This window comes from Pygocentrus nattereri, chromosome 25, assembly GCF_015220715.1.
Source record: "Pygocentrus nattereri isolate fPygNat1 chromosome 25, fPygNat1.pri, whole genome shotgun sequence".
NCBI classification, from domain to species: Eukaryota; Metazoa; Chordata; class Actinopteri; order Characiformes; family Serrasalmidae; genus Pygocentrus; species Pygocentrus nattereri.
Window position 1 is genome coordinate 260,108 of NC_051235.1, and position 19,743 is coordinate 279,850.

General features: G+C 52.1%; 1 protein-coding gene across 3 annotated transcripts in view; it reads right to left on the reverse strand.

Moving 5' to 3' along the window:
• The window catches only part of slc8a1a (solute carrier family 8 member 1a), a 72,922-nt gene that overhangs the window by 15,300 nt on the left and 37,879 nt on the right, over positions 1-19,743 (reverse strand). For 2 of the 3 annotated variants that reach the window (XM_037534673.1, XM_037534675.1), the window contains exon 6: positions 19,726-19,740. The exons of the other annotated variant lie outside the window; for it this stretch is intronic. In XM_037534673.1, coding sequence (XP_037390570.1) covers positions 19,726-19,740 — 15 coding nt within the window. The remainder of the gene's footprint in view (positions 1-19,725; positions 19,741-19,743) is intronic. 3 annotated transcript variants of the gene reach the window in all.

The window sequence follows — 19,743 nt, forward strand, 5'->3', positions numbered from 1 at the left end:
AGCTAAACCGCTGTAGCTGAATGGGTGGAGCTAAACCGCTGTAACTGAATGGGTGGAGCTAAACCGCTGTAGCTGAACGGTGGGGCTAAACCGCTGTAGCTGAACGGTGGAGCTAAACCGTTGTAGCTGAACGGTGGAGCTAAACCACTGTAGCTGAATGGGTGGGGCTAAACCGCTGTAGCTGAACGGTGGAGCTAAACCGCTGTAGCTGAATGGGTGAAGCTAAACCGCTGTAGCTGAACGGTGGAGCTAAACCGCTGTAGCTGAACGGTGGAGCTAAACCGCTGTAGCTGAACGATGGTGCTAAACCGCTGTAGCTGAACGGTGGAGCTAAACCGCTGTAGCTGAATGGGTGAAGCTAAACCGCTGTAGCTGAACGGTGGAGCTAAACCGCTGTAGCTGAATGGTGGAGCTAAACCGTTGTAGCTGAATGGGTGGAGCTAACCCACAGGAACCGAATGGGTGGAGCTAAACTGCTGTAGGTAAATGGTGGAGCTAAACCGCTGTAGCTGAATGGGTGCAGCTAAAGTGCTGTAGCTAAATAGGTGGAGCTAAACCGCTGTAGCTGAATGGTGGAGCTAAACCGCTGTAGGTGAATGGTGGAGCTAAACCGCTGTAGCTGAATGGTGGGGCTAAACCGCTGTAGCTGAATGGTGGAGCTAAACCGCTGTAGCTTAATGGTGGAGCTAAACCGCTGTAGCTGAGTGGTGGAGCTAAACCGCTGTAGCTGAATGGTGGGGCTAAACGGCTGTAGCTGAATGGTGGGGCTAAACCGCTGTAACTGAATGGGTGGAGCTAAACTGCTGTAGCTGAATGGGTGGGGCTAAACCGCTGTAGCTGAATGGTGGGGCTAAACCGCTGTAGCTGAATGGTGGAGCTAAACCGCTGTAGCTGAGTGGTGGAGCTAAACCGCTGTAGCTGAATGGTGGGGCTAAACCGCTGTAGCTGAATGGTGGAGCTAAACCGCTGTAGCTTAATGGTGGAGCTAAACGGCTGTAGCTGAATGGTGGAGCTAAACCGCTGTAGCTGAACGGTGGGACTAAACCGCTGTAGCTGAATGGTGGAGCTAAACCACTGTAGCTGAACGGTGGAGTTAAACCGCTGTAGCTGAACGGTGGAGCTAAACTTTTGTAGCTGAATGGGTGGAGCTAACCCGCAGGAACCGAATGGGTGGAGCTAAACCGCTGTAGCTGAACGGTGGAGCTAAACCGCTGTAGCTAAACCGCTGTAGCTGAATGGGTGGAGCTAAACCGCTGTAGCTGAACGGTGGAGCTAAACCGCTGTAGCTGAACGGTGGAGCTAAACCGCTGTAGCTGAACGGTGGAGCTAAACCGTTGTAGCTGAATGGGTGGAGCTAAACCGCTGTAACTGAATGAGTGGAGCTAAACTGCTATAGCTGAATGGGTGGAGCTAAACCGCTGTAGCTGAATGGGTGGGGCTAAACCGCTGTAGCTGAATGGTGGGGCTAAACCGCTGTAGCTGAATTGTGGAGCTAAACCGCTGTAGCTGAATTGTGGGGCTAAACCGCTGCAGCTGAATGGTGGAGATAAATCGTTTTAGCTGAATGGGTGGAGCTAAACCGCTGTAACTGAATGGGTGGAGCTAAACTGCTGTAGCTGAATGGGTGGGGCTAAACTGCTGTAGCTGAATGGGTGGGGCTAAACCGCTGTAGCTGAATGGTGGAGCTAAACCGCTGTAGCTGAATGGTTGTGGCTAAACCGCTGTAGCTGAATGGTGGAGCTAAACCGCTGTAGCTGAATAGGTGGAGCTAAACCGCTGTAGCTGAATGGGTGGAGCTAAACCGCTGTAGCTGAATGGGTGGAGCTAAACCGCTGTAGCTGAATGGTGGAGCTAAACCGTTGTAGCTGAATGGGTGGAGCTAAACCGCTGTAGCTGAACGGTGGAGCTAAACCGCTGTAGGTGAACGGTGGAGCTAAACCGTTGTAGCTGAATGGGTGGAGCTAAACCGCTGTAACTGAATGGGTAGAGCTAAACTGCTGTAGCTGAATGGGTGGAGCTAAACCGCTGTAGCTGAATGGTGGGGCTAAACCGCTGTAGCTGAATGGGTGGAGCTAACCCGCAGTAACCGAATGGGTGGAGCTAAACTGCTGTAGGTAAATGGTGGAGCTAAACCGCTGTAGCTGAATGGGTGCAGCTAAAGTGCTGTAGCTAAATAGGTGGAGCTAAACCGCTGTAGCTGAATGGTGGGGCTAAACCGCTGTAGCTGAATGGTGGAGCTAAACCGCTGTAGCTTAATGGTGGAGCTAAACCGCTGTAGCTGAATGGTGGAGCTAAACCGTAGTAGCTGAATGGTGGGTCTAAACCACTGTAACTGAATGGGTGGAGCTAAACCGCTGTAACTGAATGGGTGGAGCTAAACTGCTGTAGCTGAATGGGTGGAGCTAAACCGCTGTAGCTGAATGGGTGGGGCTAAACCGCTGTAGCTGAATGGTGGGGCTAAACCACTGTAGCTGAATGGTGGAGCTAAACCGCTGTAGCTGAATGGTGGGCCTAAACCGCTGTAGCTGAATGGGTGGAGCTAAACCGCTGTAGCTGAACGGTGGAGCTAAACCGCTGTAGCTGAACGGTGGAGCTAAACCGCTGTAGCTGAATGGTGGAGCTAAACCGTTGTAGCTGAATGGGTGGAGCTAAACCGCTGTAACTGAATGGGTGGAGCTAAACTGCTGTAGCTGAATGGGTGGAGCTAAACCGCTGTAGCTGAATGGTGGGGCTAAACCGCTGTAGCTGAATGGGTGGAGCTAAACCGCTGTAGCTGAACGGTGGAGCTAAACCGCTGTAGCTGAATGGTGGAGCTAAACCGCTGTAGCTGAATGGTGGAGCTAAACCGTTGTAGCTGAATGGGTGGAGCTAAACCGCTGTAGCTGAATGGGTGCAGCTAAAGTGCTGTAGCTAAATAGGTGGAGCTAAACCGCTGTAGCTGAATGGTGGAGCTAAACCGCTGTAGGTGAATGGTGGAGCTAAACCGCTGTAGCTGAATGGTGGGGCTAAACCGCTGTAGCTGAATGGTGGAGCTAAACCGCTGTAGCTTAATGGTGGAGCTAAACCGCTGTAGCTGAATGGTGGAGCTAAACCGTTGTAGCTGAATGGTGGGGCTAAACCACTGTAACTGAATGGGTGGAGCTAAACCGCTGTAGCTGAATGGGTGGAGCTAAACCGCTGTAACTGAATGGGTGGAGCTAAACCGCTGTAACTGAATAGGTGGGGCTAAACCGCTGTAGCTGAATGGGTGGGGCTAAACCGCTGTAGCTGAATGGAGGGGCTAAACCGCTGTAGCTGAATGGTGGAGCTAAACCGCTGTAGCTGAATGGTGGAGCTAAACCGTTGTAGCTGAATGGTGGACCTAAACCGCTGTAGCTGAATGGTGGAGCTAAACCGTTGTAGCTGAATGGTGGAGCTAAACCACTGTAGCTGAATGGTGGAGCTAAACCGTTGTAGCTGAATGGGTGGAGCTAAACCGCTGTAACTGAATGGGTGGAGCTAAACTGCTGTAGCTGAATGGGTGGGGCTAAACTGCTGTAGCTGAATGGGTGGGGCTAAACCGCTGTAGCTGAACGGTGGAGTTAAACCGCTGTAGCTGAACGGTGGAGCTAAACTTTTGTAGCTGAATGGGTGGAGCTAACCCGCAGGAACCGAATGGGTGGAGCTAAACCGCTGTAGCTGAACGGTGGAGCTAAACCGCTGTAGCTAAACCGCTGTAGCTGAATGGGTGGAGCTAAACCGCTGTAGCTGAACGGTGGAGCTAAACCGCTGTAGCTGAACGGTGGAGCTAAACCGCTGTAGCTGAACGGTGGAGCTAAACCGTTGTAGCTGAATGGGTGGAGCTAAACCGCTGTAACTGAATGAGTGGAGCTAAACTGCTGTAGCTGAATGGGTGGAGCTAAACTGCTGTAGCTGAATGGGTGGGGCTAAACTGCTGTAGCTGAATGGGTGGGGCTAAACCGCTGTAGCTGAATGGTGGAGCTAAACTGCTGTAGCTGAATGGTTGTGGCTAAACCGCTGTAGCTGAATGGTGGAGCTAAACCACTGTAGCTGAATAGGTGGAGCTAAACCGCTGTAGGTGAATGGGTGGAGCTAAACCGCTGTAGCTGAATGGGTGGAGCTAAACCGCTGTAGCTGAACGGTGGAGCTAAACCGCTGTAGCTGAACGGTGGGGCTAAACCGCTGTAGCTGAATAGGTGGAGCTAAACCGCTGTAGCTGAATGGGTGGAGCTAAACCGCTGTAGCTGAATGGGTGGAGCTAAACCGCTGTAGCTGAATGGTGGAGCTAAACCGTTGTAGCTGAATGGGTGGAGCTAAACCGCTGTAGCTGAACGGTGGAGCTAAACCGCTGTAGGTGAACGGTGGAGCTAAACCGTTGTAGCTGAATGGGTGGAGCTAAACCGCTGTAACTGAATGGGTAGAGCTAAACTGCTGTAGCTGAATGGGTGGAGCTAAACCGCTGTAGCTGAATGGTGGGGCTAAACCACTGTAGCTGAATGGTGGAGCTAAACCGCTGTAGCTGAATGGTGGGGCTAAACCGCTGTAGCTGAATGGGTGGAGCTAACCCGCAGTAACCGAATGGGTGGAGCTAAACTGCTGTAGGTAAATGGTGGAGCTAAACCGCTGTAGCTGAACGGTGGAGCTAAACCGCTGTAGCTGAACGGTGGAGCTAAACCGTTGTAGCTGAATGGGTGGAGCTAAACCGCTGTAACTGAATGAGTGGAGCTAAACTGCTATAGCTGAATGGGTGGAGCTAAACCGCTGTAGCTGAATGGGTGGGGCTAAACCGCTGTAGCTGAATGGTGGGGCTAAACCGCTGTAGCTGAATTGTGGAGCTAAACCGCTGTAGCTGAATTGTGGGGCTAAACCGCTGCAGCTGAATGGTGGAGATAAATCGTTTTAGCTGAATGGGTGGAGCTAAACCGCTGTAACTGAATGGGTGGAGCTAAACTGCTGTAGCTGAATGGGTGGGGCTAAACTGCTGTAGCTGAATGGGTGGGGCTAAACCGCTGTAGCTGAATGGTGGAGCTAAACCGCTGTAGCTGAATGGTTGTGGCTAAACCGCTGTAGCTGAATGGTGGAGCTAAACCGCTGTAGCTGAATAGGTGGAGCTAAACCGCTGTAGCTGAATGGGTGGAGCTAAACCGCTGTAGCTGAATGGTGGAGCTAAACCGCTGTAGCTGAACGGTGGAGCTAAACCGCTGTAGCTGAACGGTGGGGCTAAACCGCTGTAGCTGAATAGGTGGAGCTAAACCGCTGTAGCTGAATGGGTGGAGCTAAACCGCTGTAGCTGAATGGGTGGAGCTAAACCGCTGTAGCTGAATGGTGGAGCTAAACCGTTGTAGCTGAATGGGTGGAGCTAAACCGCTGTAGCTGAACGGTGGAGCTAAACCGCTGTAGGTGAACGGTGGAGCTAAACCGTTGTAGCTGAATGGGTGGAGCTAAACCGCTGTAACTGAATGGGTAGAGCTAAACTGCTGTAGCTGAATGGGTGGAGCTAAACCGCTGTAGCTGAATGGTGGGGCTAAACCGCTGTAGCTGAATGGGTGGAGCTAACCCGCAGTAACCGAATGGGTGGAGCTAAACTGCTGTAGGTAAATGGTGGAGCTAAACCGCTGTAGCTGAATGGGTGCAGCTAAAGTGCTGTAGCTAAATAGGTGGAGCTAAACCGCTGTAGCTGAATGGTGGGGCTAAACCGCTGTAGCTGAATGGTGGAGCTAAACCGCTGTAGCTTAATGGTGGAGCTAAACCGCTGTAGCTGAATGGTGGAGCTAAACCGTAGTAGCTGAATGGTGGGTCTAAACCACTGTAACTGAATGGGTGGAGCTAAACCGCTGTAACTGAATGGGTGGAGCTAAACTGCTGTAGCTGAATGGGTGGAGCTAAACCGCTGTAGCTGAATGGGTGGGGCTAAACCGCTGTAGCTGAATGGTGGGGCTAAACCACTGTAGCTGAATGGTGGAGCTAAACCGCTGTAGCTGAATGGTGGGCCTAAACCGCTGTAGCTGAATGGGTGGAGCTAAACCGCTGTAGCTGAACGGTGGAGCTAAACCGCTGTAGCTGAACGGTGGAGCTAAACCGCTGTAGCTGAATGGTGGAGCTAAACCGTTGTAGCTGAATGGGTGGAGCTAAACCGCTGTAACTGAATGGGTGGAGCTAAACTGCTGTAGCTGAATGGGTGGAGCTAAACCGCTGTAGCTGAATGGTGGGGCTAAACCGCTGTAGCTGAATGGGTGGAGCTAAACCGCTGTAGCTGAACGGTGGAGCTAAACCGCTGTAGCTGAATGGTGGAGCTAAACCGCTGTAGCTGAATGGTGGAGCTAAACCGTTGTAGCTGAATGGGTGGAGCTAAACCGCTGTAGCTGAATGGGTGCAGCTAAAGTGCTGTAGCTAAATAGGTGGAGCTAAACCGCTGTAGCTGAATGGTGGAGCTAAACCGCTGTAGGTGAATGGTGGAGCTAAACCGCTGTAGCTGAATGGTGGGGCTAAACCGCTGTAGCTGAATGGTGGAGCTAAACCGCTGTAGCTTAATGGTGGAGCTAAACCGCTGTAGCTGAATGGTGGAGCTAAACCGTTGTAGCTGAATGGTGGGGCTAAACCACTGTAACTGAATGGGTGGAGCTAAACCGCTGTAGCTGAATGGGTGGAGCTAAACCGCTGTAACTGAATGGGTGGAGCTAAACCGCTGTAACTGAATAGGTGGGGCTAAACCGCTGTAGCTGAATGGGTGGGGCTAAACCGCTGTAGCTGAATGGAGGGGCTAAACCGCTGTAGCTGAATGGTGGAGCTAAACCGCTGTAGCTGAATGGTGGAGCTAAACCGTTGTAGCTGAATGGTGGACCTAAACCGCTGTAGCTGAATGGTGGAGCTAAACCGTTGTAGCTGAATGGTGGAGCTAAACCACTGTAGCTGCATGGTGGAGCTAAACCGTTGTAGCTGAATGGGTGGAGCTAAACCGCTGTAACTGAATGGGTGGAGCTAAACTGCTGTAGCTGAATGGGTGGGGCTAAACTGCTGTAGCTGAATGGGTGGGGCTAAACCGCTGTAGCTGAACGGTGGAGTTAAACCGCTGTAGCTGAACGGTGGAGCTAAACTTTTGTAGCTGAATGGGTGGAGCTAACCCGCAGGAACCGAATGGGTGGAGCTAAACCGCTGTAGCTGAACGGTGGAGCTAAACCGCTGTAGCTAAACCGCTGTAGCTGAATGGGTGGAGCTAAACCGCTGTAGCTGAACGGTGGAGCTAAACCGCTGTAGCTGAACGGTGGAGCTAAACCGCTGTAGCTGAACGGTGGAGCTAAACCGTTGTAGCTGAATGGGTGGAGCTAAACCGCTGTAACTGAATGAGTGGAGCTAAACTGCTGTAGCTGAATGGGTGGAGCTAAACTGCTGTAGCTGAATGGGTGGGGCTAAACTGCTGTAGCTGAATGGGTGGGGCTAAACCGCTGTAGCTGAATGGTGGAGCTAAACTGCTGTAGCTGAATGGTTGTGGCTAAACCGCTGTAGCTGAATGGTGGAGCTAAACCGCTGTAGCTGAATAGGTGGAGCTAAACCGCTGTAGGTGAATGGGTGGAGCTAAACCGCTGTAGCTGAATGGGTGGAGCTAAACCGCTGTAGCTGAACGGTGGAGCTAAACCGCTGTAGCTGAACGGTGGGGCTAAACCGCTGTAGCTGAATAGGTGGAGCTAAACCGCTGTAGCTGAATGGGTGGAGCTAAACCGCTGTAGCTGAATGGGTGGAGCTAAACCGCTGTAGCTGAATGGTGGAGCTAAACCGTTGTAGCTGAATGGGTGGAGCTAAACCGCTGTAGCTGAACGGTGGAGCTAAACCGCTGTAGGTGAACGGTGGAGCTAAACCGTTGTAGCTGAATGGGTGGAGCTAAACCGCTGTAACTGAATGGGTGCAGCTAAAGTGCTGTAGCTAAATAGGTGGAGCTAAACCGCTGTAGCTGAATGGTGGAGCTAAACCGCTGTAGGTGAATGGTGGAGCTAAACCGCTGTAGCTGAATGGTGGGGCTAAACCGCTGTAGCTGAATGGTGGAGCTAAACCGCTGTAGCTTAATGGTGGAGCTAAACCGCTGTAGCTGAATGGTGGAGCTAAACCGTAGTAGCTGAATGGTGGGGCTAAACCACTGTAACTGAATGGGTGGAGCTAAACCGCTGTAACTGAATGGGTGGAGCTAAACTGCTGTAGCTGAATGGGTGGAGCTAAACCGCTGTAGCTGAATGGGTGGGGCTAAACCGCTGTAGCTGAATGGTGGGGCTAAACCACTGTAGCTGAATGGTGGAGCTAAACCGCTGTAGCTGAATGGTGGGCCTAAACCGCTGTAGCTGAATGGGTGGAGCTAAACCGCTGTAGCTGAACGGTGGAGCTAAACCGCTGTAGCTGAACGGTGGAGCTAAACCGCTGTAGCTGAATGGTGGAGCTAAACCGTTGTAGCTGAATGGGTGGAGCTAAACCGCTGTAACTGAATGGGTGGAGCTAAACCGCTGTAACTGAATGGGTGGAGCTAAACCGCTGTAGCTGAACGGTGGGGCTAAACCGCTGTAGCTGAACGGTGGAGCTAAACCGTTGTAGCTGAATGGTGGAGCTAAACCACTGTAGCTGAATGGGTGGGGCTAAACCGCTGTAGCTGAACGGTGGAGCTAAACCGCTGTAGCTGAATGGGTGAAGCTAAACCGCTGTAGCTGAACGGTGGAGCTAAACCGCTGTAGCTGAACGGTGGAGCTAAACCGCTGTAGCTGAACGATGGTGCTAAACCGCTGTAGCTGAACGGTGGAGCTAAACCGCTGTAGCTGAATGGGTGAAGCTAAACCGCTGTAGCTGAACGGTGGAGCTAAACCGCTGTAGCTGAATGGTGGAGCTAAACCGTTGTAGCTGAATGGGTGGAGCTAACCCACAGGAACCGAATGGGTGGAGCTAAACCGTAGTAGCTGAATGGTGGGGCTAAACCACTGTAACTGAATGGGTGGAGCTAAACCGCTGTAACTGAATGGGTGGAGCTAAACTGCTGTAGCTGAATGGTGGAGCTAAACCGTTGTAGCTGAATGGGTGGGGCTAAACCGCTGTAGCTGAATGGTGGGGCTAAACCGCTGTAGCTGAATGGTGGAACTAAACCGCTGTAGCTGAATGGTGGAGCTAAACCGCTGTAGCTGAATGGTAGGGCTAAACCGCTGTAGCTGAATAGGTGGAGCTAAACCGCTGTAGCTGAATGGGTGGAGCTAAACCGCTGTAGCTGAATGGTGGAGCTAAACCGCTGTAGCTGAACGGTGGAGCTAAACCGCTGTAGCTGAACGATGGAGCTAAACCGCTGTAGCTGAATGGGTGAAGCTAAACCGCTGTAGCTGAAGGGGTGGAGCTAAACCGCTGTAGCTGAACGGTGGAGCTAAACCGCTGTAGCTGAACGGTGGAGCTAAACCGCTGTAGCTGAATGGGTGGAGCTAACCCGCAGTAACCGAATGGGTGGAGCTAAACTGCTGTAGGTAAATGGTGGAGCTAAACCGCTGTAGCTGAATGGGTGCAGCTAAAGTGCTGTAGCTAAATAGGTGGAGCTAAACCGCTGTAGCTGAATGGTGGAGCTAAACCGCTGTAGGTGAATGGTGGAGCTAAACCGCTGTAGCTGAATGGTGGGGCTAAACCGCTGTAGCTGAATGGTGGAGCTAAACCGCTGTAGCTGAACGATGGAGCTAAACCGCTGTAGCTGAATGGGTGGGGCTAAACCGCTGTAGCTGAATGGTGGGGCTAAACCGCTGTAGCTGAATGGTGGAGCTAAACCGCTGTAGCTGAATGGTAGGGCTAAACCGCTGTAGCTGAATAGGTGGAGCTAAACTGCTGTAGCTGAATGGGTGGAGCTAAACCGCTGTAGCTGAATGGTGGAGCTAAACCGCTGTAGCTGAACGGTGGAGCTAAACCGCTGTAGCTGAACGATGGAGCTAAACCGCTGTAGCTGAATGGGTGAAGCTAAACCGCTGTAGCTGAAGGGGTGGAGCTAAACCGCTGTAGCTGAACGGTGGAGCTAAACCGCTGTAGCTGAACGGTGGAGCTAAACCGCTGTAGCTGAATGGGTGGAGCTAACCCGCAGTAACCGAATGGGTGGAGCTAAACTGCTGTAGGTAAATGGTGGAGCTAAACCGCTGTAGCTGAATGGGTGCAGCTAAAGTGCTGTAGCTAAATAGGTGGAGCTAAACCGCTGTAGCTGAATGGTGGAGCTAAACCGCTGTAGGTGAATGGTGGAGCTAAACCGCTGTAGCTGAATGGTGGGGCTAAACCGCTGTAGCTGAATGGTGGAGCTAAACCGCTGTAGCTTAATGGTGGAGCTAAACCGCTGTAGCTGAACGGTGGAGCTAAACCGCTGTAGCTGAATGGTGGAGCTAAACCGTTGTAGCTGAATGGGTGGAGCTAAACCGCTGTAACTGAATGGGTGGAGCTAAACTGCTGTAGCTGAATGGGTGGAGCTAAACCGCTGTAGCTGAATGGTGGAGCTAAACCGCTGTAGCTGAATGGTGGAGCTAAACCGCTGTAGCTGAATGGTAGGGCTAAACCGCTGTAGCTGAATAGGTGGAGCTAAACCGCTGTAGCTGAATGGGTGGAGCTAAACCGCTGTAGCTGAATGGTGGAGCTAAACCGCTGTAGCTGAACGGTGGAGCTAAACCGCTGTAGCTGAACGATGGAGCTAAACCGCTGTAGCTGAATGGGTGAAGCTAAACCGCTGTAGCTGAAGGGGTGGAGCTAAACCGCTGTAGCTGAACGGTGGAGCTAAACCGCTGTAGCTGAACGGTGGAGCTAAACCGCTGTAGCTGAATGGGTGGAGCTAACCCGCAGTAACCGAATGGGTGGAGCTAAACTGCTGTAGGTAAATGGTGGAGCTAAACCGCTGTAGCTGAATGGGTGCAGCTAAAGTGCTGTAGCTAAATAGGTGGAGCTAAACCGCTGTAGCTGAATGGTGGAGCTAAACCGCTGTAGGTGAATGGTGGAGCTAAACCGCTGTAGCTGAATGGTGGGGCTAAACCGCTGTAGCTGAATGGTGGAGCTAAACCGCTGTAGCTGAACGATGGAGCTAAACCGCTGTAGCTGAATGGGTGGGGCTAAACCGCTGTAGCTGAATGGTGGGGCTAAACCGCTGTAGCTGAATGGTGGAGCTAAACCGCTGTAGCTGAATGGTGGAGCTAAACCGCTGTAGCTGAATGGTAGGGCTAAACCGCTGTAGCTGAATAGGTGGAGCTAAACTGCTGTAGCTGAATGGGTGGAGCTAAACCGCTGTAGCTGAATGGTGGAGCTAAACCGCTGTAGCTGAACGGTGGAGCTAAACCGCTGTAGCTGAACGATGGAGCTAAACCGCTGTAGCTGAATGGGTGAAGCTAAACCGCTGTAGCTGAAGGGGTGGAGCTAAACCGCTGTAGCTGAACGGTGGAGCTAAACCGCTGTAGCTGAACGGTGGAGCTAAACCGCTGTAGCTGAATGGGTGGAGCTAACCCGCAGTAACCGAATGGGTGGAGCTAAACTGCTGTAGGTAAATGGTGGAGCTAAACCGCTGTAGCTGAATGGGTGCAGCTAAAGTGCTGTAGCTAAATAGGTGGAGCTAAACCGCTGTAGCTGAATGGTGGAGCTAAACCGCTGTAGGTGAATGGTGGAGCTAAACCGCTGTAGCTGAATGGTGGGGCTAAACCGCTGTAGCTGAATGGTGGAGCTAAACCGCTGTAGCTTAATGGTGGAGCTAAACCGCTGTAGCTGAATGGTGGAGCTAAACCGTAGTAGCTGAATGGTGGGGCTAAACCACTGTAACTGAATGGGTGGAGCTAAACCGCTGTAACTGAATGGGTGGAGCTAAACTGCTGTAGCTGAATGGGTGGAGCTAAACCGCTGTAGCTGAATGGGTGGGGCTAAACCGCTGTAGCTGAATGGTGGGGCTAAACCGCTGTAGCTGAATGGTGGAGCTAAACCGCTGTAGCTGAATGGTGGGCCTAAACCGCTGTAGCTGAATGGGTGGAGCTAAACCGCTGTAGCTGAACGGTGGAGCTAAACCGCTGTAGCTGAACGGTGGAGCTAAACCGCTGTAGCTGAATGGTGGAGCTAAACCGTTGTAGCTGAATGGGTGGAGCTAAACCGCTGTAACTGAATGGGTGGAGCTAAACTGCTGTAGCTGAATGGGTGGAGCTAAACCGCTGTAGCTGAATGGTGGGGCTAAACCGCTGTAGCTGAATGGGTGGAGCTAAACCGCTGTAGCTGAACGGTGGAGCTAAACCGCTGTAGCTGAACGGTGGAGCTAAACCGCTGTAGCTGAATGGTGGAGCTAAACCGTTGTAGCTGAATCGGTGGAGCTAAACCGCTGTAACTGAATGGGTGGAGCTAAACCGCTGTAGCTGAATGGGTGGAGCTAAACCGCTGTAGCTGAATGGGTGGGGCTAAACCGCTGTAGCTGAATGGTGGGGCTAAACCGCTGTAGCTGAATGGTGGAGCTAAACCGCTGTAGCTGAATGGTGGGGCTAAACCGCTGTAGCTGAATGGTGGAGCTAAACCGTTGTAGCTGAATGGTGGACCTAAACCGCTGTAGCTGAATGGTGGAGCTAAACCGTTGTAGCTGAATGGTGGAGCTAAACCACTGTAGCTGAATGGTGGAGCTAAACCGTTGTAGCTGAACGGTGGGGCTAAACCGCTGTAGCTGAACGGTGGAGCTAAACCGTTGTAGCTGAATGGTGGAGCTAAACCACTGTAGCTGAATGGGTGGGGCTAAACCGCTGTAGCTGAACGGTGGAGCTAAACCGCTGTAGCTGAATGGGTGAAGCTAAACCGCTGTAGCTGAACGGTGGAGCTAAACCGCTGTAGCTGAACGATGGTGCTAAACCGCTGTAGCTGAACGGTGGAGCTAAACCGCTGTAGCTGAATGGGTGAAGCTAAACCGCTGTAGCTGAACGGTGGAGCTAAACCGCTGTAGCTGAATGGTGGAGCTAAACCGTTGTAGCTGAATGGGTGGAGCTAACCCGCAGGAACCGAATGGGTGGAGCTAACCTGCTGTAGGTAAATGGTGGAGCTAAACCGCTGTAGCTGAATGGGTGCAGCTAAAGTGCTGTAGCTAAATAGGTGGAGCTAAACCGCTGTAGCTGAATGGTGGAGCTAAACCGCTGTAGGTGAATGGTGGAGCTAAACCGCTGTAGCTGAATGGTGGGGCTAAACCGCTGTAGCTGAATGGTGGAGCTAAACCGCTGTAGCTTAATGGTGGAGCTAAACCGCTGTAGCTGAATGGTGGAGCTAAACCGTTGTAGCTGAATGGTGGGGCTAAACCACTGTAACTGAATGGGTGGAGCTAAACCGCTGTAGCTGAATGGGTGGAGCTAAACCGCTGTAACTGAATGGGTGGAGCTAAACTGCTGTAACTGAATAGGTGGGGCTAAACCGCTGTAGCTGAATGGGTGGGGCTAAACCGCTGTAGCTGAATGGAGGGGCTAAACCGCTGTAGCTGAATGGTGGAGCTAAACCGTTGTAGCTGAATGGTGGACCTAAACCGCTGTAGCTGAATGGTGGAGCTAAACCGCTGTAGGTGAATGGTGGAGCTAAACCGCTGTAGCTGAATGGTGGGGCTAAACCGCTGTAGCTGAATGGTGGAGCTAAACCGCTGTAGCTTAATGGTGGAGCTAAACCGCTGTAGCTGAACGGTGGAGCTAAACCGCTGTAGCTGAATGGTGGAGCTAAACCGTTGTAGCTGAATGGGTGGAGCTAAACCGCTGTAACTGAATGGGTGGAGCTAAACTGCTGTAGCTGAATGGGTGGAGCTAAACCGCTGTAGCTGAATGGTGGAGCTAAACCGCTGTAGCTGAATGGTGGAGCTAAACCGCTGTAGCTGAATGGTAGGGCTAAACCGCTGTAGCTGAATAGGTGGAGCTAAACCGCTGTAGCTGAATGGGTGGAGCTAAACCGCTGTAGCTGAATGGTGGAGCTAAACCGCTGTAGCTGAACGGTGGAGCTAAACCGCTGTAGCTGAACGATGGAGCTAAACCGCTGTAGCTGAATGGGTGAAGCTAAACCGCTGTAGCTGAAGGGGTGGAGCTAAACCGCTGTAGCTGAACGGTGGAGCTAAACCGCTGTAGCTGAACGGTGGAGCTAAACCGCTGTAGCTGAATGGGTGGAGCTAACCCGCAGTAACCGAATGGGTGGAGCTAAACTGCTGTAGGTAAATGGTGGAGCTAAACCGCTGTAGCTGAATGGGTGCAGCTAAAGTGCTGTAGCTAAATAGGTGGAGCTAAACCGCTGTAGCTGAATGGTGGAGCTAAACCGCTGTAGGTGAATGGTGGAGCTAAACCGCTGTAGCTGAATGGTGGGGCTAAACCGCTGTAGCTGAATGGTGGAGCTAAACCGCTGTAGCTGAACGATGGAGCTAAACCGCTGTAGCTGAATGGGTGGGGCTAAACCGCTGTAGCTGAATGGTGGGGCTAAACCGCTGTAGCTGAATGGTGGAGCTAAACCGCTGTAGCTGAATGGTGGAGCTAAACCGCTGTAGCTGAATGGTAGGGCTAAACCGCTGTAGCTGAATAGGTGGAGCTAAACTGCTGTAGCTGAATGGGTGGAGCTAAACCGCTGTAGCTGAATGGTGGAGCTAAACCGCTGTAGCTGAACGGTGGAGCTAAACCGCTGTAGCTGAACGATGGAGCTAAACCGCTGTAGCTGAATGGGTGAAGCTAAACCGCTGTAGCTGAAGGGGTGGAGCTAAACCGCTGTAGCTGAACGGTGGAGCTAAACCGCTGTAGCTGAACGGTGGAGCTAAACCGCTGTAGCTGAATGGGTGGAGCTAACCCGCAGTAACCGAATGGGTGGAGCTAAACTGCTGTAGGTAAATGGTGGAGCTAAACCGCTGTAGCTGAATGGGTGCAGCTAAAGTGCTGTAGCTAAATAGGTGGAGCTAAACCGCTGTAGCTGAATGGTGGAGCTAAACCGCTGTAGGTGAATGGTGGAGCTAAACCGCTGTAGCTGAATGGTGGGGCTAAACCGCTGTAGCTGAATGGTGGAGCTAAACCGCTGTAGCTTAATGGTGGAGCTAAACCGCTGTAGCTGAATGGTGGAGCTAAACCGTAGTAGCTGAATGGTGGGGCTAAACCGCTGTAGCTTAATGGTGGAGCTAAACCGCTGTAGCTGAATGGTGGAGCTAAACCGCTGTAGCTGAACGGTGGAGCTAAACCGCTGTAGCTGAACGGTGGAGCTAAACCGCTGTAGCTGAATGGTGGAGCTAAACCGTTGTAGCTGAATGGGTGGAGCTAAACCGCTGTAACTGAATGGGTGGAGCTAAACTGCTGTAGCTGAATGGGTGGAGCTAAACCGCTGTAGCTGAATGGTGGGGCTAAACCGCTGTAGCTGAATGGGTGGAGCTAAACCGCTGTAGCTGAACGGTGGAGCTAAACCGCTGTAGCTGAACGGTGGAGCTAAACCGCTGTAGCTGAATGGTGGAGCTAAACCGTTGTAGCTGAATCGGTGGAGCTAAACCGCTGTAACTGAATGGGTGGAGCTAAACCGCTGTAGCTGAATGGGTGGAGCTAAACCGCTGTAGCTGAATGGGTGGGGCTAAACCGCTGTAGCTGAATGGTGGGGCTAAACCGCTGTAGCTGAATGGTGGAGCTAAACCGCTGTAGCTGAATGGTGGGGCTAAACCGCTGTAGCTGAATGGTGGAGCTAAACCGTTGTAGCTGAATGGTGGACCTAAACCGCTGTAGCTGAATGGTGGAGCTAAACCGTTGTAGCTGAATGGTGGAGCTAAACCACTGTAGCTGAATGGTGGAGCTAAACCGTTGTAGCTGAACGGTGGGGCTAAACCGCTGTAGCTGAACGGTGGAGCTAAACCGTTGTAGCTGAATGGTGGAGCTAAACCACTGTAGCTGAATGGGTGGGGCTAAACCGCTGTAGCTGAACGGTGGAGCTAAACCGCTGTAGCTGAATGGGTGAAGCTAAACCGCTGTAGCTGAACGGTGGAGCTAAACCGCTGTAGCTGAACGATGGTGCTAAACCGCTGTAGCTGAACGGTGGAGCTAAACCGCTGTAGCTGAATGGGTGAAGCTAAACCGCTGTAGCTGAACGGTGGAGCTAAACCGCTGTAGCTGAATGGTGGAGCTAAACCGCTGTAGCTGAATGGGTGAAGCTAAACCGCTGTAGCTGAACGGTGGAGCTAAACCGCTGTAGCTGAATGGTGGAGCTAAACCGTTGTAGCTGAATGGGTGGAGCTAACCCGCAGGAACCGAATGGGTGGAGCTAAACTGCTGTAGGTAAATGGTGGAGCTAAACCGCTGTAGCTGAATGGGTGCAGCTAAAGTGCTGTAGCTAAATAGGTGGAGCTAAACCGCTGTAGCTGAATGGTGGAGCTAAACCGCTGTAGGTGAATGGTGGAGCTAAACCGCTGTAGCTGAATGGTGGGGCTAAACCGCTGTAGCTGAATGGTGGAGCTAAACCGCTGTAGCTTAATGGTGGAGCTAAACCGCTGTAGCTGAATGGTGGAGCTAAACCGTTGTAGCTGAATGGTGGGGCTAAACCACTGTAACTGAATGGGTGGAGCTAAACCGCTGTAGCTGAATGGGTGGAGCTAAACCGCTGTAGCTGAATGGGTGGAGCTAAACTGCTGTAACTGAATAGGTGGGGCTAAACCGCTGTAGCTGAATGGGTGGGGCTAAACCGCTGTAGCTGAATGGAGGGGCTAAACCGCTGTAGCTGAATGGTGGAGCTAAACCGTTGTAGCTGAATGGTGGACCTAAACCGCTGTAGCTGAATGGTGGAGCTAAACCGTTGTAGCTGAATGGTGGAGCTAAACCACTGTAGCTGAATGGTGGAGCTGAACCGTTGTAGCTGAATGGGTGGAGCTAAACCGCTGTAACTGAATGGGTGGAGCTAAACTGCTGTAGCTGAATGGGTGGGGCTAAACTGCTGTAGCTGAATGGGTGGGGCTAAACCGCTGTAGCTGAATGGTGGGGCTAAACCGCTGTAGCTGAACGGTGGAGCTAAACTGCTGTAGCTGAACGGTGGAGCTAAACCGCTGTAGCTGAACGATGGAGCTAAACCGCTGTAGCTGAACGGTGGAGCTAAACCGCTGTAGCTGAATGGGTGAAGCTAAACCGCTGTAGCTGAACGGTGGAGCTAAACCGCTGTAGCTGAATGGTGGAGCTAAACCGCTGTAGCTGAATGGTGGAGCTAAACCGTTGTAGCTGAATGGGTGGAGCTAACCAGCAGGAACCGAATGGGTGGAGCTAAACTGCTGTAGGTAAATGGTGGAGCTAAACCGCTGTAGCTGAATGGTGGGGCTAAACCGCTGTAGCTGAATGGTGGAGCTAAACCGCTGTAGCTGAATGGGTGCAGCTAAAGTGCTGTAGCTAAATAGGTGGAGCTAAACCGCTGTAGCTGAATGGTGGAGCTAAACCGCTGTAGGTGAATGGTGGAGCTAAACCGCTGTAGCTGAATGGTGGGGCTAAACCGCTGTAGCTGAATGGTGGAGCTAAACCGCTGTAGCTTAATGGTGGAGCTAAACCGCTGTAGCTGAATGGTGGAGCTAAACCGTTGTAGCTGAATGGTGGGGCTAAACCACTGTAACTGAATGGGTGGAGCTAAACCGCTGTAGCTGAATGGGTGGAGCTAAACCGCTGTAACTGAATGGGTGGAGCTAAACTGCTGTAGCTGAATGGGTGGGGCTAAACCGCTGTAGCTGAATGGTGGGGCTAAACCGCTGTAGCTGAATGGGTGGAGCTAAACTGTTGTAGCTGAATGGGTGCAGCTAAAGTGCTGTAGCTAAATAGGTGGAGCTAAACCGCTGTAGCTGAACGGTGGAGCTAAACCGCTGTAGCTGAACGATGGAGCTAAACCGCTGTAGCTGAACGGTGGAGCTAAACCGCTGTAGCTGAATGGGTGAAGCTAAACCGCTGTAGCTGAACGGTGGAGCTAAACCGCTGTAGCTGAATGGTGGAGCTAAACCGCTGTAGCTGAATGGTGGAGCTAAACCGTTGTAGCTGAATGGGTGGAGCTAACCCGCAGGAACCGAATGGGTGGAGCTAAACTGCTGTAGGTAAATGGTGGAGCTAAACTGCTGTAGCTGAATGGGTGCAGCTAAAGTGCTGTAGCTAAATAGGTGGAGCTAAACCGCTGTAGCTTAATGGTGGAGCTAAACCGCTGTAGCTGAACGATGGAGCTAAACCGCTGTAGCTGAACGGTGGAGCTAAACCGCTGTAGCTGAATGGGTGAAGCTAAACCGCTGTAGCTGAACGGTGGAGCTAAACCGCTGTAGCTGAATGGTGGAGCTAAACCGCTGTAGCTGAATGGTGGAGCTAAACCGCTGTAGCTGAATGGGTGCAGCTAAAGTGCTGTAGCTAAATAGGTGGAGCTAAACCGCTGTAGCTGAATGGTGGAGCTAAACCGCTGTAGCTGAATGGTGGGGCTAAACCGCTGTAGCTGAATGGTGGAGCTAAACCGCTGTAGCTTAATGGTGGAGCTAAACCGCTGTAGCTGAATGGTGGAGCTAAACCGTTGTAGCTGAATGGTGGGGCTAAACCACTGTAACTGAATGGGTGGAGCTAAACCGCTGTAGCTGAACGGTGGAGCTAAACCGCTGTAGCTGAACGGTGGGGCTAAACCGCTGTAGCTGAACGGTGGAGCTAAACCGCTGTAGCTGAACGGTGGAGCTAAACCGCTGTAGCTGAATGGGTGGAGCTAAACCGCTGTAGCTGAATGGTGGAGCTAAACTGCTGTAGCTGAATGGTTGTGGCTAAACTGCTGTAGCTGAATGGTGGAGCTAAACCGCTGTAGCTGAATAGGTGGAGCTAAACTGCTGTAGCTGAATGGTGGGGCTAAACCGCTGTAGCTGAATGGGTGGAGCTAAACCGCTGTAGCTGAATGGGTGGAGCTAAACCGCTGTAGCTGAATGGTGGGGCTAAACCGCTGTAGCTGAATGGGTGGAGCTAAACCGCTGTAGCTGAGTGGGTGGAGATAAACCGCTGTAGCTGAATGGGTGGAGCTAAACCGCTGTAGCTGAACGGTGGAGCTAAACCGCTGTAGCTGAACGGTGGGGCTAAACCGCTTTAGCTGAATAGGTGGAGCTAAACTGCTGTAGCTGAATGGGTGGAGCTAAACCGCTGTAGCTGAATGGGTGGAGCTAAACCGCTGTGGCTGAATGGTGGGGCTAAACCGCTGTAGCTGAATGGGTGGAGCTAAACCGCTGTAGCTGAATGGGTGGAGCTAAACCGCTGTAGCTGAATGGTGGGGCTAAACTGCTGTAAACACACATACATGCTATAGTGCATGGCTGAGTGTGAGACGCTCAGACAGACAGGTGTGGTCAGTAGCGTGAAGAGAGTGCATTAGACGACAGTGGTGTCCAGTAAAGGTCACTCCAGTGCACAGAACCCTGGGAGCAGCTGGGTAAACTGCACTGTTGTCTGATATGCTGGTGTAAGGTCGGTCAGTGAGATGAAGCAGTGCAGTGTGAGCAGACCTGCAGTCGCTGTGTAAACAGAGGATTCTGGGTAATTAAACTGAGAGAGTCCAGATCTGCAGAGATGCTCCTCACACTGACCTACAGGACGGTCACTGCAGATCCAGTGCTCCATGTGGACTGAAAGATCTCTACATGTCTACATCATGCAGTAGCCAGCACATGTCGAGTGTCCAGCGTGCATCCAGCGTGTGCAAAGCCGACCGGGTGCAGTGGTGGACAGTTGGCTGCGGTGCAGTTACTGAATCTTTCAGCTCAGTGAAAACCCAAGTTTAGTTTCTTACCAAAGAGCTGTTTATCTA